The 27,878-nt window shown below is 52.1% G+C and overlaps 2 protein-coding genes across 5 annotated transcripts in view; one reads left to right on the forward strand and one right to left on the reverse strand.

Moving 5' to 3' along the window:
* Positions 1-252: 252 nt before the first annotated feature.
* DPH5 (diphthamide biosynthesis 5) lies at positions 253-26,195 on the reverse strand. The gene is made up of 7 exons (XM_032965925.2): positions 25,472-26,195; positions 24,729-24,853; positions 23,044-23,152; positions 9,111-9,231; positions 8,052-8,091; positions 5,886-5,989; positions 253-528 (listed from the first exon to the last, which is right to left on the reverse strand). Exons 1-7 carry the CDS (start codon positions 25,604-25,606, stop codon positions 293-295), a joined length of 870 nt encoding a protein of 289 aa, XP_032821816.1. The 5' UTR covers positions 25,607-26,195; the 3' UTR covers positions 253-292.
* Positions 26,196-26,232: 37 nt separating this feature from the next.
* LOC116948809 (putative oxidoreductase ZK1290.5) overlaps positions 26,233-27,878 on the forward strand; it is a 123,365-nt gene continuing 121,719 nt past the window's right edge. Inside the window, exon 1 of one of the 4 annotated variants that reach the window (XM_032965923.2) lies at positions 26,233-26,806. In XM_032965923.2, coding sequence (XP_032821814.1) covers positions 26,737-26,806 — 70 coding nt within the window. In that variant the 5' untranslated portion in view covers positions 26,233-26,736. The remainder of the gene's footprint in view (positions 26,807-27,878) is intronic. The other 3 variants (XR_012945952.1, XM_032965921.2, XM_032965922.2) reach the window with 3 other exon arrangements.

Below are 27,878 nucleotides of genomic sequence, written 5' to 3' on the forward strand. Positions count from 1 at the left end.
TCCAACAAACTGATTTCAATCCAGATCGTCACGCATCAAACCACTCATCGGTGACCGGGCCGGCACCACCAACTCACTGCACTCGAGAAGAACCCGGTTCAACCCCGGGCAGTGGCTCGAACCCGGATTCAAACCCAGGGCCCGCGAGCTACGGTAGAGGCTGGTAACCAACACCGAACAGTCACCACCGCCGGAGAGCAGCAGCAGCAGCACCACCGCACACCCAACGGGACCCCCACACCACCCACCCACCCCCACCACGCTCCTTGTGTGTCGCCGCCGCCGCCGCCGCTCAGGAGGTGAGCGTGGAGGCGTCGACCTCTCGGAGTCCGTCGAGCGCCCCGGCGCTGAGCGCGTGCAGGCGCAGCATGTCGGCCTCCAGGGGGTGCAGCTGCCCCGTGACCACGAGCGAGTGCAGCGGTCCGCCCAGCTCGGCGCCCGCCAGCTCCGAGAGAGGTGCGGCCGCGATGCGCTGCGTCTCAGAGCCGACGCGGGCCAGGCCCACGCACACCGTCGCCTCGCTCAGCGCTGGCGGCGCCAGCGGGGACACACGGAGAGACACAGAGAGACAGAGATAGAAAGTTTGAGAGAGAGACAGAGAGAGTTAGAGAGAGAGTTAGAGAAAGAGACAGAGAGAGACAGAGAGAGAGACACACACAGAGAGACAGAGATAGAAAGTTAGAGAGAGAGAGAGACAGAGAGAGTTAGAGAGAGAGAGACAGAGAGAGTTAGGGAGACAGAGAGAGACAGAGAGAGACAGAGAGAGTTAGAGAGAGAGTTAAAGCGAGAGACAGAGAGAGACAGAGAGAGACAGAGAGACAGAGAGAGAGACAGAGAGAGTTAGAGAGAGAGTTAGAGAAAGAGACAGAGAGAGACAGAGAGAGAGACACACACAGAGAGACAGAGATAGAAAGTTAGAGAGAGAGAGAGACAGAGAGAGTTAGAGAGAGAGAGACAGAGAGAGTTAGAGAGACAGAGAGAGACAGAGAGAGACAGAGAGAGTTAGAGAGAGAGTTAAAGCGAGAGACAGAGAGAGACAGAGAGAGACAGAGAGACAGAGAGAGAGACAGAGAGAGTTAGAGAGAGAGAGTTAGAGAGAGAGACAGAGAGAGACAGAGAGACAGAGATAGAAAGTTAGAGAGAGAGAGACAGACAGAGAGAGTTAGAGAGAGAGTTAGAGAGAGAGTTAGAGAGAGAGACAGAGAGAGAGAGACACAGAGAGAGAGTTAGAGAGACAGAGAGAGACAGAGACACTTAGAGAGAGAGAGACAGAGAGAGGGAGCCAGACTTGACTTTTAAACCACTTTTATTGCCGCCAGCAGCAACAGCACTGGAGGCAATTCCGATATGAAATACACAAAGTCACTGAGAGAGACAAAGAGAGACAGAGGGAGAGACAGAGAGACATGTCGGTCGTCTATTATAAAACGATCGTTATTAGCCCTGCTCCAAGTGTCGCGTGAATCAATCGTGCCGAGCCGATTCGCGCTTCAGCAGCCCGCCCCTGGTATTGTTGTTGTTGTTGGAGACCAATCTCAACACGTTGACATGGGTGCGACGTTTCGCTGGAGACTACATCCAGCACTTAACGATTAGCACGGTTGGTTACGTACGGCGCGAAGCAAGTTCAACATACACACACGACGCTGCCGCTGCTGACGACGACGCCGGAGAGGATCGTTTGCGAGGTGTGCCGATGTGTGTCGGCAGAATGAATTAAACTTCTCTGTGTGCGGCACACAGAGAAGAGCCGTGACCAAACACGGCGCGCCTTAGCCTCCCTACGACGTTGACCACGCACTGCAGCTGTTCACTTGAAGCCAAAACAACATCGAATAAATCAAACTCTGATTCTGATACTAATTACGACTCGATGTGCATGACCAGGAATTGAACGTGGGTTGCGAGGATTACAGCGCGGTACACTCACCGCCGTGCAACCATTTCCCACGCACACACGCACGTACACACGCACACGCACGTACGCACGCACGCGGACACAACTGCATTCCCAACACACAAGCACACGCACAATGCTCCGCTGGCACGACGCCCATACGCAAGGAATGCGCACGCAACATGTGGAGCACACGGGTCGCAGAGCGCATGTGGGGTTCTCACGGCGACGACGCGCACACACACACACACACGCACACACACGCGCACACACACACACACGCGCACACACACGCGCACACACGCGCACACACACACACGCGCACACACACACACGCGCACACACACACACACGCGCACACACACGCGCACACACACACACGCGCACACACACGCGCACACACACACACACGCGCACACACACGTGGAATGTGCCCCGAACACATGGGACTGCACGTGTGCACACCCACACATGCCAATTACACACACACACACATATACGCGCGTGCACACAGCACACACATACGCACCCAAAGTCAATGGCACAAATCCCCCAAATTGCGTTATCGACTTTTGAGGCAGGTGTCGTTAGCGAGCACCTATTTAAGGGCCGCACGGCGCACGAGAGCATTGGGTGGACAGCAGCACGCCCGGCCGCCTTTGTCTCCCAAACGCTGATGTTTACACACTGTACCAGGTACTCGTTTAAGGCTGAGTCCACCTAGGTGACGCCTTTCCCGGTATGTAGTGCAGCGCCCTAACCACTACACTGCCCGCTCCCCACGAACACACTCCCCCAAACACGCACACGAACGCACACGCAGCCACAGACGCATGCCGTGCGCCTGACAGCACGCGCCCGCTCGCCCACACAAACGCCTGCTCTCGATTTGCATAGCGGTTGAGGAAATTTCTGTTGGGGAGTTCCGACGCGAAGACGCGAGGGGGCTCGCGGGGCCCGCAACAATGCACGCCCACCTTTGGCTCCCCATTAGCGATGGCGTTGGAAAACACGGAGGCTTTCGTGCCCAATATCATCCAGAAAAACTGGGGGTTTTTTTTGGGTTAGATCGCGTAAATATATAGATGTGTCGTTAAACCCGCCAGCCACAAATCTGCCTGTCGCCTGAAGCTGGTTGTAATTACTGGCGAAAGTTCATACTCGGATTGTAAATGTTGTGGCTTTGCTCTCCAACACACCGGTGTGCTGTACTAGTGACGAATTGGCACGCTCTGTTCACGTGCCAACCCCTTACTAGTTGGCTGTGTCGGGTGGTGGCGGGTTTAACGACACAACATTTATATATCTACACGATCCTACCCAACGAAAACCTCTATTATAGCAATGGTATTGTGAGCACAGCATCAAGCGCTCATTTTAGACTCAGCCAACCTAGGGGAAGCCCGTGGCAAATGCAGACACCAGCTGCACATGAAGCGCGAAGCGCCAGCCCACACAGCACAGCGGGGTCACCGCTGGCACGTGAATACACGTGAATACGCAAACAAAGTAAAAGCCATAGATCCCCCGTGTAGCCTTAACAGACTGTTGGGGATCGTGCTGTTAGCGAGCAGTACCTATGAAGTCTGGCATGGCACACGAGGGGGTAAGGGTGGGCAGCGCCACGCCAATCCGCCTTTGTCTCCCCAATGCACGTGTTTACGCAACACCCCAGGTAATCACTTATGGCTGAGTTGACCTAGTGGAGGCCCAGGACCGGTTCAGATATATTCGCTGCTGTTATTGGCCGTGAGTGGGAATCGAACTCGGTTCACCTGGTTCGTAGCGCAGCGCGCTAACCACCGCACGACCGCTCCCCGTGAAGCTCACTCATAAGTACAACACAAACAACGAAGCCCAACCCGGTTGAGCAACCTCCTTTTGGAATCATCGTCGTCGCCCTCAGCCCAACGATACGAGGCTCACACAGCGGCACGCCGGTGCGCTGCCTCCCACCGGCAGAGCTCCAGGCGCCAAACATCAATCTCGCAACGTGGCAGCAATTACTGGCACAGGAATTCATCGATACGAGCTGCGGATGCTGCCGTGAGAGTATTTATTGGCCCAGCTAATTTAACGGGGGCCGTCAATTTGGCCGTGAGGCCAGCTCACAACTGCCTGAAACTCCGTCTTTCTTTTTACAATGGCGAGCAATCGCCGTTTGTTCTTGCTTCGCGTGAGACGGGGCAGGAACTCGTGAGCGTTTGACAAATACGGCTGCCGTGAGGTCTCGTTGAACGGAATGTTTATAAACTCACGCCAGTTCAATGAAATGAGCGGCGGATATTCGTATTTGCTTACACCGTATTTATAACAGGAGTTATTTTTAACACGGCGATCGCGTGTGCACCTTTAAATCAAGACTATATAAATTAATAATTTTGCCACGAGATTTGAATTGAACCATTGTTCAGCAATGCAACGCTTTTTTTCTCGCGTAACATTGAAACGACGGAACGAAGGCCGAAGTGTGCAAAAGAACCGTGGGAGAGATGCATTCTGGGAGTTACACTGACACATAAAGAGAAACCCAGCGGCCAGAGAACACGTGCCAGTGAGATGCGCCACGTCCACCGTCAGTCGGTAAGTGGGTCAGGACATGCCACCGGACGGGACGATGTGCCGGTGGTCAAGGCTACCGAGGAAGTGAGTGGCAGCCTAATCGGGCTGCCACTCACCTTGGAGGTGGAGGACCTAGACGGATTGTTGCATCGCAAGACCATGACAGAGAGGGCCGTTTTTGGGGAAGCCTTCATCCAGCGGTGGATAGATCATGGCTGATATGTGTTTGTGTGATGAACAAATAAAACACCTCGAAAATTTTGAACTGCAAATTTAAGGGGGGGAGGGGAGAAGGCATTTTTCTGTGAAGGAGGTAAACGTGGGCCTTGCCCGAGGTTCTGCATGAAGTCGTGAAAGCTCACACGAAGCGAACGGAGACCGTGTCGGGTGTGCACGTGGGAGCTTGGCGAAGGAGCTTGTGGGCGAGTGTGAGTTGGGTGTTTGAGTTGATGGGTGAACTTGGGGAGTGTGTGGCTGGGCAAGTTACTAACAGGGTGGGTGAACTGTTGGGTGGCTGGGTGAGTGAGCGTATAGGTGAGTAAGTGGGTAGTGTAGAGCGGTAGTGTCGCGGTAAGTGCTCTGTGCTACGAATTCGACGAACCGAGTTCGATTCCCGCTCACGGGCAACACCAGTGACGAATATTTGAACCGGTTCTGGGCCTCCCCGAGGTTGACTCAGCCTCAAATGAGTAGCTGGTGTAGCGGTGTGTAGTAAACATCACCACTGGGGAGACAAAGGCGGCTGGGCGTGGTGCTGGCCACCCACCCCCTCGTGTGTCGTGCCGGCCTTCACAGGTGCTCGCTAACAGCACTTGCCCCAACAGTCTGTTAAGGCTATACAGGGGATCTTTGTCTTTGTTGTAAGTGGGTGGGTCAACGAGTGAGTGGGTGAGCGAATGGGTAAAAGCGTGGTCAGCTCAGCACGTGAGTGAACCTATGGGAAAGTGAGTAAGTAGGTGGAGTATTTGTGGGTAAGTGAGCGTGTGGGTAAGTGGGCGAGTAAACAAGTGGTTGAGTGGGTAGAGAAGCAGTTGATTTAATGTGGTGATCGGTTGAGTGAGCAAATACAATAATACTTGCATTCATATTGCGCTCATGAGCAGTCGTGTGGGCGAGCAGTCGTGTGGGCGAGCAGTCGTGTGGGCTGAGCAGTCGTGTGGGTGAGCAGTCGTGTGGGCGAGCAGTCGTGTGGGCGAGCAGTCGTGTGGGTGAGCAGTCGTGTGGGCGAGCAGTCGTGTGGGCGAGCAGTCGTGTGGGTGAGCAGTCGTGTGGGCGAGCAGTCGTGTGGGCGAGCAGTCGTGTGGGCGAGCAGTCGTTTGGGTAAGCGTGTGGGTGAGCGTGTGGGTGAGCAGTCGTTTGGGTAAGCGTGTGGGTGAGCGTGTGGGTGAGCAGTCGTTTGGGTGAGCGTGCGGGCGAGCACACTCACGGACGGGGTCTCCGCGCTCCCGCCGGTTGTGCACGATCTCGAGCAGCTGCTCGGCCGCCTGGCTCACAGTCATGAAGCGCGGTGGCTCAAACACGCGGCGGCCCCTGCACACACACAGGCACACACACGCACAGGCACACACACAAAGATCCCCCTATAGCCTTAAGAGACTGTTGGGGCAAGTGCTGTTTGCGAGCACCGATGAAAGTCGGCACGGTACACGAGGGGGTGGGTGGCCAGCACCACGCCCGGCCGCCTTTGTCTCCCCAGTGGTGATGTTTACATACCGCACCAGGTACTCATTTGAGTTTGAGTAGACAGAGAGGCCTTGGACCAGTTCAAATAATCGTCTCTAGTGTTGGCCCCGCACGCACACACGCACGCATATACACACACGCACGTACACACCCCCACGATAGCATGCGCGTGAGCATCAATTATTTATAACTTAGAACATTTCAATGTAAAAGTTACCTTAAGGCTAATGGGCGCAACACATAACTTAAAACACAATGTAATTTCGAGAGTACCAAACGAGACTGATTAAAACAATCAATTCTTGAATGGCATTGCGACGAGAGGTGGGAGATGAACCTTCACTTGACTACTGCGGGGGAGAAGGGTTTTTGTGTTTTTCTCTGCGTTCCCCAGTTTCCTCCCACGTGACATAAAACACAAAACGACGATTTGGCCAAACATCACAAGGTCCTCCTGAAAAAGATCTGAAGCCGTGCGGCTTTACTGCACAAACAAATAACATTGTGTGTATTCGCGCTCTGTGTGTGCGTGGGTGCGCCAAACTCGGACAATCCAATGTGCAGCCGTCGGAGAGAAACAAAATACAATCTGCACCACGAGACATTTTTGCCAGTATCAAAGTATGAAAAATAAAAACAGGTTTAACCCTATCTGGCAACGCAACAGGAGGTGTTGAGATGTACAAACACGAAAGAGATACTTTTTGCAAGGAATCACGTCTGCATGAACCACACACAGTACTTTGTGGTGAACAAGCAGACATAGCATCAGAACACGCTTGCATGTTCACCACAAGTACTGCGTGCGGTTAACGCAGCAACTTGATTCCTTGCTAAATGTTTCTATTTGGTGTTTGTACATCTCAACACCTCCTGTTGCGTTGGCAGAAAGGGTAAAACAAAAAAATCGATTCTTATTTTTCATATAAAATCTGTTTATTCTTCCCGACTGAGGGAGCAGCAAGTGGTGTTATCGAGCGCCTTGTAAAGCCAAGCGTGGAGCGTGCGCGAGAGCGATCGAGCACACGCCGCTCACGCCGACATTTTGGCATCGCGGTAACGACGTTGACACTCGATATCAATAATCACCCAAGGTTGAGCTGACCTATCGGGGCAAACCAGGCCAGCTTCAGTAACCAAATGCCACTGATTTCTGCATCGACAGAAATGTGACCTCCTCTCTACCGTTGGGATCACGTAACGTCAAGCGATAAGACCATTCACGTTCCTTTTATCAACGTAAATGTCGAAGGCGTTGGTGTTGTTGCCCGGTCTTATCTAACATCCACTCCCAGTGTTGTGTAATCTTCCTAACACCTGGATACAAATGATTTGCACCGGTAGGAGGAAGTGTGTTTTAATGCTGATGGCAGGGAAACATTTGCCTCCGCGTGTCGTGCAGCGCATGGCTTTGCAGCGGCATGGTACAGGGAGGATGCAAGCTCCGTAGTGTGCAGCTGCGCAGGCTGATCACGAGTGTGCCTGCTTCAGCGATTGCTGTTGGCAAGCAGTTTCGGGAAGCCGACGGAATGATGGACAAAACATGAATTTATTTTGCACTTGAAGAGACCGACTTTAGTCTGTTTCTTTATTTGCTACAGCAAGAACTAGGTCAGAATCTTGATTTTTTTTTTAATAACTAAGTAATCTGTAATCAGGATTGTAAGGAAGACATTCCTAATAGTCTGCTCCCTTGCCCGGACGTGGTGTACACACATCGGCCGCCCGTGTGTCCAGTGGCCGGTCTTCTTTCGTTCTGAATCCTTACGGCAGAGGAGAACGCGAGTACATTTATACCAGGGAAACCCGTTTCCTCCTGCAAACAACTGTTTAGTTTCCCAGTGTTCCGGGGTGTTTCTCTTACTCACATGTGCAAGCCTAACCCTTACCTGGAAGTCACGTGACTCACCTCATCATGTTTTCCACCGACTGCTCCTTAACTTTAATATCTGCAGTGAAAAAAACCAAAACCGCCTCCAACTCAGGCAACAACAACAACAGTAATACTACAAATGCGCAATCTTAACACTCTACGCTGCACAGCAGGGACATACTTGAATGTGTACACGTGTGGAAGATTTCGCTCTGATTTATCACATGACTCGTGTGATGTATCATGACAGGGTGAAGTTAACGTGTTTTTCTGCCAGTTTAAGTATTTTTTTTTACATTGCGGAATGTTTAATATTTTTTATAATTTGATTCCTCTTTCGATTTAAAGCGTTCGTGACTGCAAGGATTCATCTTCTTTGGTTCTTTCGGTAAAGTCACGTAGAATGAGAATAAATAATAAAATAAATCAATAAAATTCTCACGACGTTTCGGCCACAACACAAGTGGCCTTCTTCAGGTGAAAGGAACAAACCTGTGGGGACGACAGAGCTACAATGCCATTATGCCATTGTAGCTCTGAAGAAGGCCACTTGTGTTGTGGCCGAAACGTCGTGAGAATTTAATTGTTTTATTTTATTATTTATTCTCATTCTACGTGACTTTACCGAAAGAACCAAAGAAGTTGATTCCTCTTTTTAAAATAATAAAAAAAAAACTGAATCTTTACGATTCAGGCTCATCATGATTTGATGCCAGAACTGATTTATTGTTTTTGTTGACGCAGTTCGTGAATGAGCGCTCCCGCAGCGGATGCAGCGCGTGACGTGAACCCAATAGACACAACTTACACTCACGGAAACATTCAGATCATTGCATCGTCCTTGAAGAAAACTGCTCCTCTGTGCCACGCGCACACTCAACACAGCCTAGCGGTGCTCCGTTCTTGAAAACACAACTGAGCGTAATAAACAGAGCCCTCCGATGCGTGATCGGGTTGCACCGCGACCCTCCGCCGCTCGCCGGGAGGGGGCGGAACGTCGGACACCACGGCAAAGCCGCGGAGCGCGACGGCGCGCGAGGCCACGCCGGAGTGACCGCGAGCGTGGACGCTGCTCCGCGAGCGGCGAAGCAGTACCTAGCAGGCACAAGGTGTGGAAGCCCATCTCGCGATTGCGGGCGATCTTGTCGTAGAAGCTCTCCGGCCTCCACGAGTCGGTCCAGAACACCACCGACACAGTCTCTCCGAAATTGTACAGCTGCAAAGGCACAACGGACAGGCGACGAGTCCAGCTACAAACACAAAGATCGAGCAGTACCCCGGTGTAGCCCGTCGTACACCGTTCTGGGCAAGCGCAGTTAAAAAAAAATAAAAGTACTGGGATTAAATGCAGAGCCCTTTGTCAATCCACTGCCGGATGAAGTCCCGCCCATGCCTCTCGGTCTTGGGGGCTGTCTGACCATACTTCACCACGCTGGTCAGTGTGTATTGTTGAAAGGGAGTGCCCTGGACCGGTCCGTGGCCACTGGTGGCTGTCGTGACCGGAAATCGATTTCGGGATTTGTAGCGCGGCGCGCAAACCGCACGCGCGCTCATAATCACAATAAAATAAACACTTCCATTATTTAATTAAAACTCTCGACCAGGTCAGAGCACGAAGAGATGAAGTCTTTTTACGGATGATATGTTTACCCTGAGGCCCAACATTGAGGCTTACATCTTTTCGCTTCATTGGGCAACTTCCCTAAGCCAACAAAAGCTTTTACTATTATTGGGAATCGGGCTCAGCCAGAATCAACAAGGAAGGCTGCGTATCTGAAAGTGCAGCTCAAGGAGAAACATCATAAGCAGGAGGAGGAAGGAGAGCAATGATATTTTATTGAGATAAAGCAGCGGCTCCCGCCTGCAGCCTGAAGGCTTCGGCCTCGTCACCGCGCACAGCACTAAAAGGATATTAAAAATTGTTTTTTCATTTAATGCCGGTGACCACTTGGTTCGCTCACGTTGCTGGCGGTTGTGCACGGCAGATGCCTTCACGACGTCCCTGGCGTTGCCTCGGGGTGCCTGTGCACCGTGACGGCTTCGCATGGAGACTTTAGAAGTGGAAAAACAAATATTTGTACCTAGGTACCATTCTCCACATTTCGGACAGAGTATATTTTAGAAAGGGTAGCCTTATATAATTATATCTTTGGGGAAATATGACTTTGTAACGAGGAGGAAATTACAAGCGTTGCCGGTGTGGCTTGTCGCGGTGGCTTGTGGCTCGAGCCCAGTGGCCGTCCTGGTTAATCCTTTGGGTTCTAGTCACCAAGAAAATAAACACAGACACACACGCAGCCTGCTTCACAATGGACGTTCAAGAAGCCATGACAATATTTAAAAAAAGAGCAGGCGATGCGTGCCGTCACAGCATTGTGCTTCTCGGTGTGAGGTGCGCGGTGCATCGCACACGCGTGACCTGCACGGTGCACCGCACACGCGTGACCTGCACGGTGCACCGCACACGCGTGACCTGCACGGTGCACCGCACATGCGTGACCTGCACGGTGCACCGCACACGCGTGACCTGCACGGTGCACCGCACACGCGTGACCTGGAGCGGGGTACTTCCTGTGCTAAAAATAAAAACCTGGAGAAATCCGCACGTGAAGGTTTGCCTTATCTCTCCTACTTATATTTCCATGGCCGCGACACACCAAGTGCTACTGTTTGCTAAGGCTCAGGCTTGGGTGAAGGATATCTGATCCACGTCTCGCACACCACGTGGAGCGCCCCCCTCACTTGTGGCTTGTCACATTTCCAAACCAGAATCTATATTTTTAGTTCTCACGCTATCTCTCGTTTTGTTTTTTTTCTCCGATTTATATTTGGTTGTTTTGGCTCCCATTGTTATTCCCTTCATTGCTGTTCGGTGACCCAGGTCACCCTTCGCGACTGAGACTCCTCTATCCCGATCTCTTGAGTTGTCACTTGGAAACCACAAAATAAAATGTAAACTTAAGCCACGCATCCCCGCGGGAGAGATCAGCTGATTGAGCCGCCCGCATTCAGGAGCCGTCGTTGCAGGTACAGCAGCTTCCTGCGTTGATTCGATCGCATTTTGTAAAAATAAAAAAAATAACACCAGAAAGGCAGAGAGACAATATCTCGGACCTCAATAGCAGATGCAAACCACAAAAACAGAGGGGTCGCTTAGCTTGCGAACACACCGTGGATATGCGTAGCAGAGACGCAGCACGAAGCGTGCAACGGCTGCCTGAGTGTGGTCGAGTCGGCCAAGGGTACTTCTTGTTGCGTTCGCTGCAGAGACTTGCGACGCCGCATCGAGAGATCGCGACGGAGTGGGGGGGGGAGGGGGACTTCGACGTCCGTCCGGGAAGCACGGGGATTGTTTCCTCGGCCACAACGCCATGGCGGTTAAGCAGTTTATACAACGACGGCCGTCTCTCGTACGCAAACCCTCAGGGACAAACAAGTCCGCTTATCACACAACGAATCGCAAATGTCACGGCCCCGCAAATAAGGATTTGCGGAGAAGACCAATGAGGATAAGGAGAAGCTCGGGTGTGTAAAGAAAAGCGAGCCCTTGCGGACGGGACGTGTCCCTGCTTTTTGCGTTTACAGTAGTTTGCTGTCCTCGCCAGCACCTCCGCCTGTCACGGTTGGCTACGTACGGTGCGAAGGAAGTTCAACACACTGTACGTGTCCGTAGAAGGGTCGGCGATCGATGGGTGAAACCAGCAATACAGCAGCTACCAGACGCAACAAACACAGAGGACACCATCAAAGCGGAGACGGAGCGATGTAATCAGGGCAAGCGAGGGCCTGACAAATCGCGCAGCTGTCAACGGCTAATCTCAGGAGCTGCACGCAGAGGCCTTCACCCAGCACTGGGCCGAGCACGGCTTCTGCAAAGACATTTTCCAAAGTTCACGCTTTTCGATGGGAAATAATTATACGTTTTTGTTTTTTTATCGCACATACCGTTTTCAGTTTCGGTTAAATTATCACTTGATAAAACGCAATATTTAGCAAAACATTTTTTGAGAAAGAGTCGAGCAGGAAAGATAAAAATCTTTCCAAGAGATTTGAAATCAAATTAACTATATCTACATAATTGGGTGCTATTAAGGGGCGCTGGGGTAAACATTTCCTGTTGGGACGGAGCTGCAAGGCTACAAGCGCAACGCCACGGTCATTAACGAACCCCCAGCAGGCCACAGCAGCAGCAGCAGCACGAACATCAACACAGCGCTGACGACAACAACCAGGCGGTAGTCCAAGTGATGCCAACGCACTGACGCCGCACTGCAATACTGGGAGAGAGACGATGGAAACTCGGGGAGCACTTTATCCAGCGGCTCGTCATCGTGACAGGCGATGACGAGCCGAGCGGATGCCAGGAATCATTTCCACAGATGAATGCGGCTGATGGGATCTGTCGCAAGCACCCGCCGCCACATCGCACCAGCGGAGTGCCGCTGCGTGTGTGCGCGATGAAAAGATCCCGCAGCATCTCCTGAACGAGCAGGCCGATTGCGTGTCCATGGCACGGGAGATAAATGTAAGATCACGTGAACGCGCGTAATAACGTGCTCTGTTGCAATCGGATAACCGTTTCATAGCCACCGGGTGGGTGATCGCGGTTGTGCCGCACGGCTCTCTGACGCGTTTCTGGGTCGTGCCGAACAACGCTCCCGCGGCACGATGCCCGACGCTTCGCTCTCCGCGTGCCGCGGGAGCTTTCTCAGCGACACAGAGCACATCGGAGAGCCGCCCGGAACGATTCGTGAAATCCTACGCACGGTCACGTTCCTGGAAATCACGGAAGAATCGCCGCAGTGAGCGCGGCTTGCAGCGGTGGCCAACCTCGATCACAGGGCAGCGCTGGACGCAAGGACGATGCAGCCGACGCACGGTGACCCACACCGCTCGTGTGCGTACGCACTTCCACTCCAGCCCTTGACGCGCGAGGCTCACTGCCCCCAGGAACGAGGAGAGGTTACGCGAACGGAAGCGGGGGTCTTTCGGGCCGAGTGCGCGTGTGCGTGCTTAGTGCCACAGGCTTTTTATGAAATATTTCCAACCCCCCGCTCTCTCCTCCCACATTCCCGCTCAGTCTGTTTCCCATCAGCCCCGAGTGGGGAATAACAGCGGGGACAGAGGCCGCCATGGGAAGTTACCCTCAGCGAGCAGCTCAGCGCTTACCGCAAACTCAGCAACAATTCCACCAACCCCCCCGTCCCGAGGCTAGATTTTCCTCAATTCCCACTTGAATTCTCTCGTGTAACTTGCAGGCCATTGTCAATTCACTGCTGGATTGACAACGGGCTCTAAGTGGGGATGGGGGTGGGGGGGCAGCCTCCTCCAACTCCGGGCCGGAGTGCCGGCGGTCGTTCTCAGCAGCAGCAGCAGCAGCCACCCGACCGCGCTCGGCGATTCACGGAGGAACGCGACCGACGTCTCCGGGACGCGCAAAGTCAAATGGCGAGAACCTCCGAGGCGAATGTGCCCCCACCCCCGCGAAGAGCGTGCTTGCAAAATAAGTCACGCTGATAAGTTGGGAAACATAACAAAGAAACGTAGCTTATCAAGCGCGAGTTTGGATAACGGCGTTGTGACAGCGCAGAAACGATCCCGGCCCAACTGCTCCCTGCGGCCCCGTTGCACACGCGGCGATACCGCGTTGGCTTATCGCGCGAGCGAGAGCGAAGAAAGGAACGCACGACGCGCGGTGAACGAGGGGAGCCGTCCCGGGGCTCCGAGCGGCCACCGCGATAGGATTGTTCTCAAGGACGCTTCTCGAATCAAAAACCGCAAGCTGTATAAACACGCGCGCGCGCGCGGAGAGAGAGAGAGAGTGAGAAGGCGAGTGGGGATGAGCGAGCCGTGGAGCGGTTGTCACTGTGGCAATCGATATTGAAGTTGGCAGGGACGCAGCTCTCGGAACGCGAGAGAGCGTGCGCGTCCACGACATCCGCCTGAGACCGACCGCGACGGCACGGGGCTCACTTGCGTTGTTTTTCTTGGGAAAGTTCAAATGCAGGAGCACTCGATAAGACACGGCCCGGTTTCCGTGCGGGTCCCAGTGCGGGTGCCAGTGCACTGCCATCACCTAACAAACAGAAGAAGGTCTCGCTTTGAAGATAACCCACTGAAGTCTTGAACAGCGAAACGTCATCGTTGTGCGAAGAGGGCATTCTGCCGCCAGCCGTGACTCACACACCGCGAACGCCGTCACTGGCGGAGGAATTGGGGAAGCACCCCGGGGAGGAGAGAGCGATTCAGAGTGCCTAGGGCTCCATGAGAGAGTGATTCAGAGTGCCTGGGGCTCCATGAGAGAGTGATTCAGAGTGTCTAGGGCTCCATGAGAGAGTGATTCAGAGTGTCTAGGGCTCCATGAGAGAGTGATTCAGAGTGCCTAGGGCTCCATGAGAGAGTGATGCAGAGTGCCTAGGGCTCCATGAGAGAGTGATTCAGAGTGTCTAGGGCTCCATGAGAGAGTGATTCAGAGTGTCTAGGGCTCCATGAGAGAGTGATTCAGAGTGTCTAGGGCTCCATGAGAGAGTGATTCAGAGTGTCTAGGGCTCCATGAGAGAGTGATTCAGAGTGCCTGGGGCTCCATTAGAGAGTGATTCAGAGTGCCTAGGGCTCCATGAGAGAGTGATTCAGAGTGTCTAGGGCTCCATGAGAGAGTGATTCAGAGTGCCTAGGGCTCCATGAGGAGAGAGTGATGCAGAGTGTCTAGGGCTCCATGAGAGAGTGATTCAGAGTGCCTAGGGCTCCATGAGAGAGTGATGCAGAGTGCCTGGGGCTCCATGAGAGAGTGATTCAGAGTGTCTAGGGCTCCATGAGAGAGTGATGCAGAGTGCCTAGGGCTCCATGAGAGAGTGATTCAGAGTGCCTGGGGCTCCATGAGAGAGCGATGCAGAGTGCCTGGGGCTCCATGAGAGAGTGATTCAGAGTGTCTAGGGCTCCATGAGAGAGTGATGCAGAGTGCCTGGGGCTCCATGAGAGAGTGATGCAGAGTGCCTGGGGCTCCATGAGAGAGTGATTCAGAGTGCCTAGGGCTCCATGAGAGAGTGATTCAGAGTGCCTGGGGCTCCATGAGAGAGTGATTCAGAGTGCCTAGGGCTCCATGAGGAGAGAGCCCAACCCACACTCCACGGCCTGAAGCCATTCTTCTCACTCGCCATTGGATGGACGATCACGATTCACGGCCGCGATTGGATTCGAGAGTACCGTACGGCACATCATAATAAATGCAACGATACTTATTTACTGAGTGAACGTCAAACTTGAATCTGAAGACTTCCTTCTCAGGAGGGTCCTGCAGCATTGGGGCTGTTTGTCCAACACAGCACCTCGAGTGGATGCAGGAGTCAGGCAGGTCAAAGACAGTCGCCGCTCCTCTCGCCCGCGACCCTCTCGCCCGTGACCCTCTCGCCCGCGACCCTCTTGCCCGCGACCCTCTCGCCCGTGACCCTCTCGCCCGTGACCCTCTCGCCCGTGACCCTCTCGCCCGCGACCCTCTCGCCCGCGATCTTATATCCATCCGCCGGAGCAGCAGCGTCTCGCGAAATATCATTTCCCCCCCACCGCCACCCCCGATTCCTTTTCGTGGAAAGCGGAGACAATCTGCGTAGAGTCAGGAGCCACGATGCTCGTAGCCCACATCACTGCAGGGTGAATGGAGTTCTTACGGCAGACACCATGGATAAATCAGCAACGGACTCCTGCACATTCCATTCGACGCGTGCGTCGTGAGCGTCAGAATAGATTTTAACCGACGAATGGACGCATCGTCCACGCCTAAGAGACATAAGCTGAAGAACTTTAGCAGACATCAGTCACTCTCAAAAGCCTAATGGGCAGCGGACGTCTCAACGTGGTGACGGATCGATGGCAAAAGCCAGGAGTGGAAGCAGGTGAAAGGGTGGAGCGGCAGAACGAGGGCACGGGGTGAAACGGCACGGGTCGTTGGTTGTCCAGGGACCTCGTGTAGGGTTGCACGGAAATCCAGCAGTGGATAGAGAACGGCAGCTGCTAATAATAATGATTGTAAAAATATATATTTACATATATATAGCCGTCACGGAAATACAGCGTGGATTTGGCCCACAGAGAATAGTCCTGAGAAAGGATTCCGTGGGAGTTCGTGAGAGGAAACTCGCGACAGTTTCAGGAGACACGCAAATCGAGCAGTGCTCCGGAGGAGGCCATGTCCCCAACGGGGCTGTCTCTGTGTGTACGCAACTGCGCCGATTACAACGTGCATCGTGTGAGCTGCCAGACCCATCCAAAACGATCGCACACGCCTGCATCAGCTGTGCGAGGAGCCCAAACATTGTTTTTCCGTGGGAGCGTGTCATCTCCGATATTCCCTTCTCAGATACGAAGCAGAGTATAAGAGACACGAACCAGCAATGGAGTGGGGTGATTCACTCCCTGTCTGAATGTCAATGTTACAAACTAAATAAAACTATATCCACACTCCTGGGCACGCCTCTAAAATGGCCTTCAAAGAGAGTTCGTCGCAAGTTTATCCATGAACGTCTTTGTTTATTTTCAGAGCTGAATTAAAACAGAATGTTCATGGTCAAAGTTACTGGGTCGTTCGTGAAGTAACTGGCAACTGGCCTGACGCCATCGGTTTGCTGTCGCTCTGTAAAGAGCTTCACCACTCGTGGCTGGCGGCATTCTAGCCCAGGCTCTGGACGAGATCCTCCTTCGAAACCTGGCCACTTCCAGGAATTGCCCTGAAAGCAATAACAATTACAGTGGTTAGCGCGCTGTGCCGTGAACCTGGCGACCTTAAGTTTGATTTATTTAAATTGGTAAAATTAGAGGCGAGCGAAAACTTAGCCAACCCCTGATGGGGGGAAGTCTCATCGAGCGGTGGACTGACGGTTTTGTTTTACATTTGACTCCACGTGCTGGGTGCTTCAGTTCCCAAAAACAAGTTCCACGAGAAGCTCCAAGCTGGTGGAGTGACACGCTGGACGTCATGCCGAACAAGCTGGTGGAGTGACGTCATGCCAAACAAGCTGGTGGAGTGACGTCATGCCGAACAAGCTGGTGGAGTGACGTCATGCCGAACAACGCATGGTACAGCAGAGTACAGCAACGAGAACCTACACAGCGCAACACTGCACGGATAGATTTCCCCCTTCCTGCCATGTGGCCGAACATTGCTCAACTCCGCACGTTTTTTTTTACATCCTTCGCTTCTTTGTGGAAACAGGAGAGCGGGTGTGACCCCAACTTAAATTTCCACGTTCTCCCCGGCGACGTATAGCACGAGAACGTGATCTACGCTCGTGAAACTTCACGCGGAATATTGATAAAAGCCTCACACGCAACGGGTCTCATTTCCAGGGAGCGCTGTCGACTGCAGAAAGCACAATTCAACGGTAAAAATGAACACGACGGTTCACCGACGGCGTGGCATCGGGAGCGAAGCGCCGTGACGTGCGTCTCCACGAGGCGCTGGAGGAAGGGCACGAGGTGGAGGTCGGCCTCGCCGCAGAAAGCGAGGAGCGTCGCGGGGCCGCGGCCAGCGCTTTGCTCATCCGACGGCGTTCGACTCCGCGCTGTGGGAGAGCACCAGCTGCCAAGTGCGTGCGCGGTCATTCTTTTGTTTTTGCTCCCATTAAATGGAAAACAATTCAAGCAAGAATGTCACAAAACGGAATCCACGCGGGGATTTTGTTCTGAGAGAGTTTACATTCAAGTTTATTAAAGTTTATGTTTACACTGGGCCTAAGTGAACAGAAAGCGCTTTGTACACAGGGATTCGCTGCATGAGTGCAGGTGGGTCTGTCATGAGTGCAGGTGGGTCCATCATGAGTGCAGGTGGGTCTGTCATGAGTGCAGGTTGGTCCGTCATGAGTGCAGGTGGGTCTGTCATGAGTGCAGGTGGGTCCGTCATGAGTGCAGGTGGGTCTTGGTGAGTGCAGGTGGGTCCGTCACGAGTCCAGGTGGGTCCGTGATGAGTGCAGGTGGGTCCGTCATGGTGCAGGTGGGTCCGTCATGGTGCAGGTGGGTCCGTCATGGTGCAGGTGGGTCCGTCATGAGTGCAGATGGGTCCGTCATGAGTGCAGGTGGGTCCATCATGAGTGCAGGTGGGTCTGTCATGAGTGCAGGTGGGTCTGTGATGAGTCCAGGTGGGTCTTGGTGAGTGCAGGTGGGTCCATCATGAGTGCAGGTGGGTCCGTCATGAGTGCAGGTTGGTCCGTCATGAGTGCAGGTGGGTCTGTCATGAGTCCAGGTGGGTCTTGGTGAGTGCAGGTGGGTCCGTCATGAGGTGCCCTCGCTGGACGGGTGCACCGCTTGAAGCCCGCCGTGGCCGATTCGACAAACGGACACGAGACATTTCACCTCTCTCAAGGCCTCAGATGATAACGATGCAGACGGTCCACATTTTCAGTCATGAGTGTGTTTTCCTGCTGCAAGCTAGAGAAGCATTGCAAGCAACATGGAGAGCACAATGCTGCAGCAGTTCAGACCAGCGGGGCTGCTGTCGCAGCAGAGAGCAGTCTGCTGACGCGAATTATTTGTTATGTGAAATAAAGCATGCTAAGCGGACAAATATTGACGAGCAGCATCATGGAAAAAATCCACTGAACTTTCCAGCGCCGTCAAAAAAGTCACCGTGTCCCCACGGTCAAATGAGCCGGCGAATGTCATGGCCTCCTTTGCATGGTGGGGACCAGTCTTTCGTGAAGACTTTCACTGATGATGCCCCACAAAACGGTACCCCTTCATGAGGTGGTACTTATTTTAGCAACCCTGGAAGTAAACATGAAGCCTAAACGTCACTCTGCGAGACAAATCAAACTCGAGCAGGGGTTTTCGGGATTCCAAATCTATTGCATGTGGAAGCATTTGCTGTAGAGTAGCAGTCTGTGTACAGGGGCTGCTGCGTTAAGGTCGGCCCCTAAGAGTCATGTGACCATACCGCTTTTTTCCAGGGACAATTGTATGAAGGTGGCCTTGTGTGTGCATAGACCGTGTCTCGTAATGACCTTAGGAGACCGCTCTCCAAGATGGGCTATTGTTTCCCTTTCACTCAACTCAATGTCCTTTATTTAACCAGCTGAGGGGTGCCTGAGAATGTATTATCTCTTTTGTGAGTGGTGACCTTGGTAACCATGGTTACGTAGGGACGGTTTTTTGTAATGCAATGTGGTTTTAATGAGTCTTATACTGCACCACCATTAAAACACGCTTTACCGCCGCTCCTCATTCCCATCGCCATCATCGGCCATCAACTGTCCGAGGCCTTCCTGGTCGCACTCTTGTCTCGGCGGGTTGTCCGCTTCAAACGCACGTGCATATTAAAAACACAAAACGACGTCCTCATTCCTGGTCTTTACTGAATGTTTGTAAAGGGAGTTGCCTGGGTGGTGCATTCAAACGTCTCAGGTTCAACCCAATCCACACAGCAAGCCCCAGCGAGACTCCCCCCATCCCCACGTTCAAATGCCAGGCTCCCACTCAAGAGATGGAGCCACTACAGTGGACCGGAATAAGAGCACGATGAGATGGGGAGGTGGATGCGAGCCCGTTGGAGGGATTTTTGAAAAGCCTAACTTTGAAAAGTACCGTTATTTACTGTAGCGATGCTGCACCGTTTAATAGTAGCTTGAGAATTCCCAAAATGCACACACACCTACTGTAATTTCGCTCGTGCCTTGAATATAACATTACAATGCTTTTTAATATATATGTGGAGATTTGTTAAAAATGCAGTGTATTCTCAAAATACTGGGCTAATTCAGGTGTGGGGTAACCTGCTAAAGTATATCTGTTTGATTAAACAAAAACTCATAATTTCCATAGAGACCAACTGGTGAAGTTCTTAATATTGATTTTTTTTTACATTATTGAGGCCTAACATGACTAGGTTTTTTTTTTCTCTCTTCCGACCGGGGCTTGTAATGTTTTTTTGGGGGTATAAATCCCAACGACAGCCAATGAGCGTTGAGGCTCTAAAGATTGAGTGAGGCCTCGAGGAGCAGGCCTCCTGCTGGGACCGTCCTCGCACTGCGGTTCGCAGTTCATCAACTCCTCCCCCACATTCGGAGAGAAAATAAAACAACCGCCGGGAAGACTTACGCATGGGAAGGAATTCGTAATTTTTCACCGTTAATTTCATGGTGTCATAACACGGCTGTTGCTGCTGCTGTTGTAGACATAGGCGTGGGATGGGGAGTGTGTGGGGGGTGGAGCAACCACGGGGGTGCATTCCACAATCGTACCAAGGCCAATCACACATCGGCAGCCCGACGGCGTTTTAAACGACGTTAATTGGTACCGAGTTGACCCGCGTGACCCACGCCCAGTCCCTCCGCCACCGTTCCAACGGCGATTCAAACGGGCAGCTGGAAGCAGTGCAAAGCTCAAAGTATTCAGGTGAGCAGAAGCTGAATTACCGTACCTCAAGCTTAAACGTTAGAAATGCTTTAACAGTGCAAGGCAGATCCAGGTTGCTGTCCTTATAAAACCATTATTGGTTTTTACCTGACATAATTTCGTTTACAGTATATTAGCGGGCGATTTTCAAATGTTGGCTCTGGACTATGACACTGGTACAACTATAGCCTGTCCTTGTTTATGATGTTATAAGGTATTTAATATCCACTTCACAGCAGACTGTGTGTTTTGGCAATTCCCTGCAGTACATTCTGGATAATGGTGGGAATTGAACTGTGAACTCCAGCAAACAGGTTTAGTCACAACTAAATGCAAGGCTATTCATCTGATTTAAACGCCTGCTAATTGAGATAATGGCCTCCAATTAGGGCATTTCCCAGACCACGTTTAGCCAATAAAACTTTTCATTGCTGCATTCCTGGGATTCAAAAAAACCCATTTTGAAGCCTCACTTTGCAACATGCATTTTTTATATATCTATAAAAAAACCCCAACAACTTCTGTGGAAAGTATTGCATGGATATGGGTAAAAAAACATATATTTAATTCTGGAATGGGCCGTGTTTTTTTTTTCAACAACCGTCGTTACGAGAAAAATCTAAATGAGTCTGAGGCGGCAGAGCGCCGAGCGCCTGTTGACTGCGCGGCTTCCCGAGTGATGGCAAATATCCTCGGGCGGGCAGGGAGCAACAGAGTTCACGGGCACCTAAATGCCACAGCTCCATTACAGGAAGTGAGCGGCAGGGCAGCACTAAGGAGATAGCCATGGGTTGGCACAGGAGGGTAATTCCTTTAACTGAATGAAAATCCTTAATGTCATTGTCTTAAAATGTTAACCTCAGCGTGGAAAGGTCAACGGTATTAAGTTTTGGGGTTTGTCATTTTATGGCCATTAGGGTAGAAATGTAAAAATAATTGTGATACGAAAAGCAATTAAAGCTCTGTTTGGATAATGCAAGAACACACGTAAAGACACACACAGACAAAGGTCCCCCATATAACCTTATAGGCTGTTGTGGAAAGTGCTGTTAGCGAGCATCTATGAAGTCCGGCATGCTGCACCGCACCCGGCCACCTTTGTCTCACCAGTGCTGATGTTCACCCGCTGCACCGGGTATTCATTTGAGGCCAAAACGAACTAGAAGATGGTTGCGACCAACTTAGATATTCGCCAACGATGTCGGCCACGAGCATGAATCCAAGGTCACCGAGTTTGTAGAACATTGCACTACTACACTGCCGCTCCGCTCATACAAACACGTAGACACAAGCCCACACACACACACACACAATAAGCACTGACATGTTACTGCCAAGCTCCTAACAGTTTAATGAGGTCAAATGTCAAGTCAAGCTTAAAATAGGAATGACAGGTCAACTTAGCTTGAGTCAATTACAGAATTATAGTCGTTAGCTTAAGCTGGGATATTCACATTGGCGTGTGGTGCCAGATCGGAGCTCAAACAACGAGAAGAACAACAACAACCACCACCACCACCAAAGCTACGTGGCCACGTCGATGCGTCACAGACTATCGAAGGAGGACACAGGGTGTCTGCTTAACGCGTCAGCGTGCGAAACAAGATGCTTCCCACGGACGGCACAGTAGCACCCCCCATTACCAAACCAAGAAATTCAGGGTCCTGACCCCGAACCTGTGAAGAACTTAAGAGCGGTTTCAGAGCAGGAGAATTAACATTATTAGGCCCGGGAAGGATCACTCAGTCGTGGAGAAGAGAGGCCGGCTGGCGAGTGTGTGATTGTGAGTCACAGTCGACTCATCCCTCCCAATGGGGTTGGTGCATTGTGCTCCACTCGGGGGGGGAATTCCCGAGCGGCTGAGCTACGGAGGAACTGGTCCCTGCCGCCATAGGAATGTGAACTTTCGAGCACTTGCTCAGAAACGCTCACGAAGATGGGCAACCACACAACGCAAGGAAACTTTTGACTCGCAAGGTCATCAATGAACGCGGCCACGCGAGAGGTCAAATCAATCGTCATCTCGGCTCGGGGTCACCGAGGTGCCTCTTAACGGTTTCCAATAATGCCCCTTTCTCTGGAGCACTTTAACCCCAGCCCACTGCGTCTTGCGCCTGTTTGCACGTGTGTTCTCATGGCAGGTATGCGGCACGCTTTGCGAGCACCTATGAATGCCGGCACGGCGCACGTGGGTGTGGTGTGGCGTAGCTGTCCCGCAGTCGTTACGTAAAACGCACCCAAGATCTTAAACATCCACTTTCATGCGGATAGCGTGCTTTGGTGTGTGTGGGCTGTGTGGTTTCAAACGTGGTCCACATGTGTGCGGCTGTTGTGTGTGTGGTGAAGTGTGGTGCAGCAGTTAGCGCACTGCGCTACGAATCCAGCGACCCGAGTTCAATTCCCGCGCAAGGCCAACACCAGCGACGATTATATGAACTGGTCATGGGCCTCCCTTATGCCATCTCAGCCTGAAATGAGTACCTGGTGCAATGTGTAAACTTCGCCAGGAGGGAGGTAAAGGCGACCGGGCGTGGTGCTGGCCACCCACCCCCTCGTGTGCCACGCCCACCTTCATAGGTGCTCGCTTTGAGCACTTGTCCAAAAAGACTGTTAAGGTTGTACGGGGGAGGATCTTTGTTTGCGTACACACCTGTAGGCCGCAGCAGGCAGCGGCGGTGAGGATGGAGGCGTTGTGCACCACACGGTATGGAACCCCTTCCCGCACGGCTCGGAGCACCAGGTCACTGTGCGTCGTCGCCCTGGAGTCGCGACGTTTCGTGGAGACGATAGCGGGGCAAGGGAAGGGACGGCAGAGTGTGGCGCACAAGTTTACGTTTTGTTGCTAACACTCGTCTATATTTCGGTCGCGCTATGGGTGCCACGTGACAAAACAGAACTACTTGTAAGTATCTTTAAAAGGAAGGTTTATCCACATAAGGGGCATATGAACCTTATGGTGGTACCCCAGGGTACCATAGTACCCCGGCTCTCGCATAATGTCCGTGACGCAGTCATTTTTCGTCTGTTGATGGTCGGCGATGCGGCAATTGACTCATCTCGACCAGCTGTACACGATGCACCGCTAAAGTGCGTAGCAGAGTTCAGGGTTTCAGTGCTATCGTCCTCGCTGAGTTTCGACATTGCGGAGTAGCACTGATTTCGGACTGATTGGTATCCCAGTCACGGAGTTAAGTACACCCCTCGGAAAAAATAGTGTCCCAGAAATCAAATATTTAATTGCTTCAGCCATTTTTGTATTATTTGGTACCCCAGGGTACCGCCATAAGGATCATATCATGCATGATCTGCAGTGCACTACCCACTGAATATTTTTTTTAACTGCTATGCGCTCGTGAGGACGATGGGTAACAAGCAAAGAAACAAATCGGCAGACAAAAAGTCCGCTTTTGCACGTAAAATACAATTTACGTTTTGAGAGCTGGAAAGGCCAAATTACGTGAAACATCTAATGTTATGGATTTTTTTGCGTGCAGGTAATGATGGTGACCAGGCTGAAACCATCAACTCGTTTTATTTGAGAAGACCGTTTCATTGCAAGTGGCTGCTCATATTTGAACCCCAGTTCTTGGCGGTGCCGGATCAGTGCTCTGACCTCCCAGCCACCAGGTCAACTCTATGTTTTTTTAAGTTTGGCTTTTTCAGTTCCACTTCAGAACGCTTAACTCATGCGTTCACGTCTTTATTTACACATTTCCACCCATTATGTGATAGCCACAAGATCCGTACAGCTGCAGTGCAATTAATAAACAGCTAACAGACTGAACACCTAAAATGTATTAAAAATATATATTGCTCTGTTTATTGTTTGAATTAAAAAAATATTCAAACCAAATCTAAACACGTACATGTATTCAAATTCCCCATCATCCACTTTATATGTCTCATGATTGACAAATTTTGATTGGCCTGTGGTCACTTTACGGCTTGAGTTCAGCCAGTATCGAGCAGTACTAGTCTGTATGTGCTTTCTGCTGACCAAGGGGAAGAACCTAACGCGCACGTGGTGGGAGAGCATCATGAGCACATCTTGGAGGCCACGTGTCGACTGCACAGCGGATGTGGGATTTGACGGAGGGTAAAACGCGCTGGCGAGGTGCGGTGGCATCAACGTCTTTGGCCACGATGACGCCTTCAACACGATGTGCTGCTTTCTGTGGGGCTAACGTTCCTCCCATTGGTTCCCGCACCACCGATGAGTACGGTTGGCTACGTACGGTGCGAAAGAAGTTCCACGTACGTACGTACGTGCTACGACTGTCCTGGCTATGGCGAGCCAACCGGGACGTTTGGGTAGCTTGACCGCCGGGGCCTCACCCGAACGGGTCGCCCACCACCAGCAGCGCCACGTCGGCGTCGCGGGCTTCCTGCAGAATGCGCTGCGTGTCCATCTCGACGGTCTCCCGGTCGGCGAGCACCACCTCTCTCCCGTAGAACTCCTCCTGCACGGCGCGGCACCCATTAGCACGGTTGGTTGGCGACGTTACGGTGCCAAAGAAGTCCAACACACGCACAGAGCGCCACCGACCCACAGCTTTTGAGTCGTGCGTGCGGCTCGGATGCCGTTTGGGCCCCACGATGTCTGCGGCTGCTGCCCACCCACAACATCGGCGTGTCCACGTCAATCGCTTTCCTTCGTCCACTGCTGCACGAGTCTCCCCGCGCCGGGCGGGTCATGGGGGTTATTTGAGCATATTGTACCACGCTGGTCAATGTGGGTTAATGCAGGTGGGGACAATAGACGCGGGAGCATAGAAGTACAGTATAACAGTTAAATATTTATGAACAGCCCTCTGGAGTGGAACACATAAAACGCTGCAAGAAAATATTTGAACTTGCCTCCTTTCTCAGCCTCCCCACCTCCGATTAGCACGGCTAGCGACGTACAATGCCCCCCACCCCCCTTTGCAATAGGCAATTTGGCGAATGGGCTCGAACCTGAGAGACTGCCCATTCAAGGCAGATCTTCACCGACGCACAATAACAACCGCGGAATCTTCGTGGTATGCGTGCAATGCGAACAGCGATAACCCACAAACCACAGACGCGAGCCTACGCACCAATGCCTCCTTGCCCACGCTCAGTATGGACGTGTACGCCTCGAGGTACACGGTCCGGCACTGTCGCACGATCTCCAGCCCCTTCACAGTGATGTCCTTCGCATCGCCCAGGCCCAGGCCGACCAGGTAGAGCATCGTCGCGACACGGGGACACGAAGCCGCGGCTGCCTCCCGTGAGTAGTGACAGGCGCGTCTCGCCACACACTCTCCCCCCTCACTTGCTCGCACTGCACAACAGCTCACACACCCCGACTCTCCTCACACTTGACGCCGCGCACTACACCTCGCACTCCATATGGCACACAGGCATCACACGCCTTACGCCCCGCTCTCCAGAACCCCGTGTAGCCCAAACAGAATGTGTGAGCGAGCACCTATGAAGGCCGGCACGGCAAACGAGGGGGCCTCGCACACGCAGAGTACAGAGCTGGCGTCACACTACGCAACACCGCTCACGCCGCCGGTTCGCGGCTGTAGCTATAACCCCGCTCTTCGTTCAGATATTCCGAAGCCACTGGCAGCTGTGCGCTTTTAAATCATCTAGAATGACAAACTAATTCCTTAGAGCTGCTTTTTGTGTTTTAGTTTGTTGTCCCCCACCCGCACCTCCGATTAGCACGCTTGGCTACGTACGGTACGAACGAAGTGCAGAGTAAAGTTGTACTGTACACACGAACTAAGCTCACGAGCAGCACCCAGCAAGACACAGCGCAACGCAAACTCAACGCACGTGGTCCGGGCCTGCGGAATCCGCTTTACGGCACCCGGGCGGGCTCGACCATTGGGGGAGGTTGATCCGTTTTGCGACACTTTACCGCGGTTCGGCCGTAAAGCGGTTGGTATTTTTTTTTCCCTCTCCTCCACACGAGGGCCGGCCCGGTCAGCTGTTGAAGTGAAGCCCCCCCCCCCCACCGGCCCCCCCTGCCCCCCCTGGCCCCCCCGCGCCCCCCCTCACTACCACGCGGCCGTGATCGCTCACGGCCAACGAAGCGATCCGTCGCTCCACGTTCACTTCAAAAGCGCCGCCGCCGCTGCCGCCGCCGCGTGCAGGAGCCGTCTCGATCGTCCGAGCGCTGCACGAGAGAGGCACCCACTCGAGGCGACTTATAAACAAACTCGATAACAACAACAACAGCAGCAACAACAACAACAGAGGGGTCCGCAGCGACGCGAGCGCAGCAGCTCTAGTCGCCCACGACGAGGTCCTCGGCTGGGCGAGGACCGCCGCGTTGCCTCGCGGCTGCCCTGCGGCAAGCAGCTCCCCGATGGACGCGGGCAGCGCGCTGCCCTCGGTGGAGCTCTCCAACGGGCAGACAGTCCCCATGCTGGGCTTAGGTGAGTCCCACTGCCGCGGCCACACTGCTGAGGGCCCATCGACTGAGGAGGCACGCACACGTCTGTCAAGACTTAACCCCCCAACCACCACCACCCTGTACGCACGTGGACTTTCTATACCCCCCACCACGAATCCTATAGAACGGCCGATATGTAATCCACGCAGAAACGATCAAGGATTAATAATATTAAGGGGCCGTCCATAAATGATGTCACGCGATTTTGGCCGATTTTTGACCCCTCCACCCCCCTCGTCACACGGCGTCACAAAGAGTCAGACCCCCCTCAAATATGACGTCACAAAGCTCTGCCCCCTCCCCCCAAAACCATATTTCCATTTTGGAAAAAAAAACATGCTTCAAATCGCTTTAAACTATTGTCAGTGTAGTGCGTATTTAATGTGGCGCTGCACTCTGATGTTGTAGGAGAAAACATTAAAAAGGCGTTGGAAAGCTGAAATTTAGCATAAAATTCACTTGAAAATATTCAACGTCTAACTAAAACTGCAGATGTTCAGAATATTATATTGAAATTATCTTATAATTATAAAATATTAAAAGTAATTATAACTATAAAAAAATACTTGAAACTTTGTAGTAGAACGAAGCAAAATGGAGAGTACAATTATAACAATCGCATATTCATTTCACAGGATGAAAAGCCCTGGTAGAAACATTAGAATAATGTTTAATAACAATCATTAAAACAATGTTCAAAATGTATGCTTCTCCATTCTCCCATGGAGAAGCAAAATGCTCCTTCATGGAATAAATAAAAGGTGGCCTTAGTAAATGTAAATAATTAAGTAGTTAATAATGAAAATTAATCTAAATTAGTGTTGTTATAACAAGTCTATTTACTTTTTGGTTCTTTCGGTAAAGTCATGTTGAAAGAAAAATAAATTAAATAATAGCATACGACGTTTCGATTGCAACACAAGCAATCATCATCAAGTACGAATGAAAGAGAAAACAAACCTAGTAAACTTAGAAATATAATGCAATACAGCACAGAGAGTCGGCCAACATAACAGTCAACACCCTACCTGGTTGATTACGTTCTTCCAAAGATT

Source organism: Petromyzon marinus, chromosome 35 (assembly GCF_048934315.1).
Source record: "Petromyzon marinus isolate PM22_M1 ecotype Great Lakes invasive population chromosome 35, UKy_Petmar_22M1.pri1.0, whole genome shotgun sequence".
Classification (NCBI taxonomy): Eukaryota; Metazoa; Chordata; class Hyperoartia; order Petromyzontiformes; family Petromyzontidae; genus Petromyzon; species Petromyzon marinus.

Coding starts and splice junctions, on each gene's coding strand:
- DPH5 (XM_032965925.2), bottom strand. CDS start 25,606: ATGCTCTACCTGGTCGGCCTGGGCCTGGGCGATGCGAAGGACATCACT. Junction 23,153..24,728: donor GTGGTGGGCGACCCGTTCGG/GTGAGGCCCCGG, acceptor TCGCGACTCCAG/GGCGACGACGCACAGTGACC. Junction 5,990..8,051: donor TCGGTGGAAAACATGATGAG/GTGAGTCACGTG, acceptor GTGTGTGTGCAG/GGGCCGCCGCGTGTTTGAGC.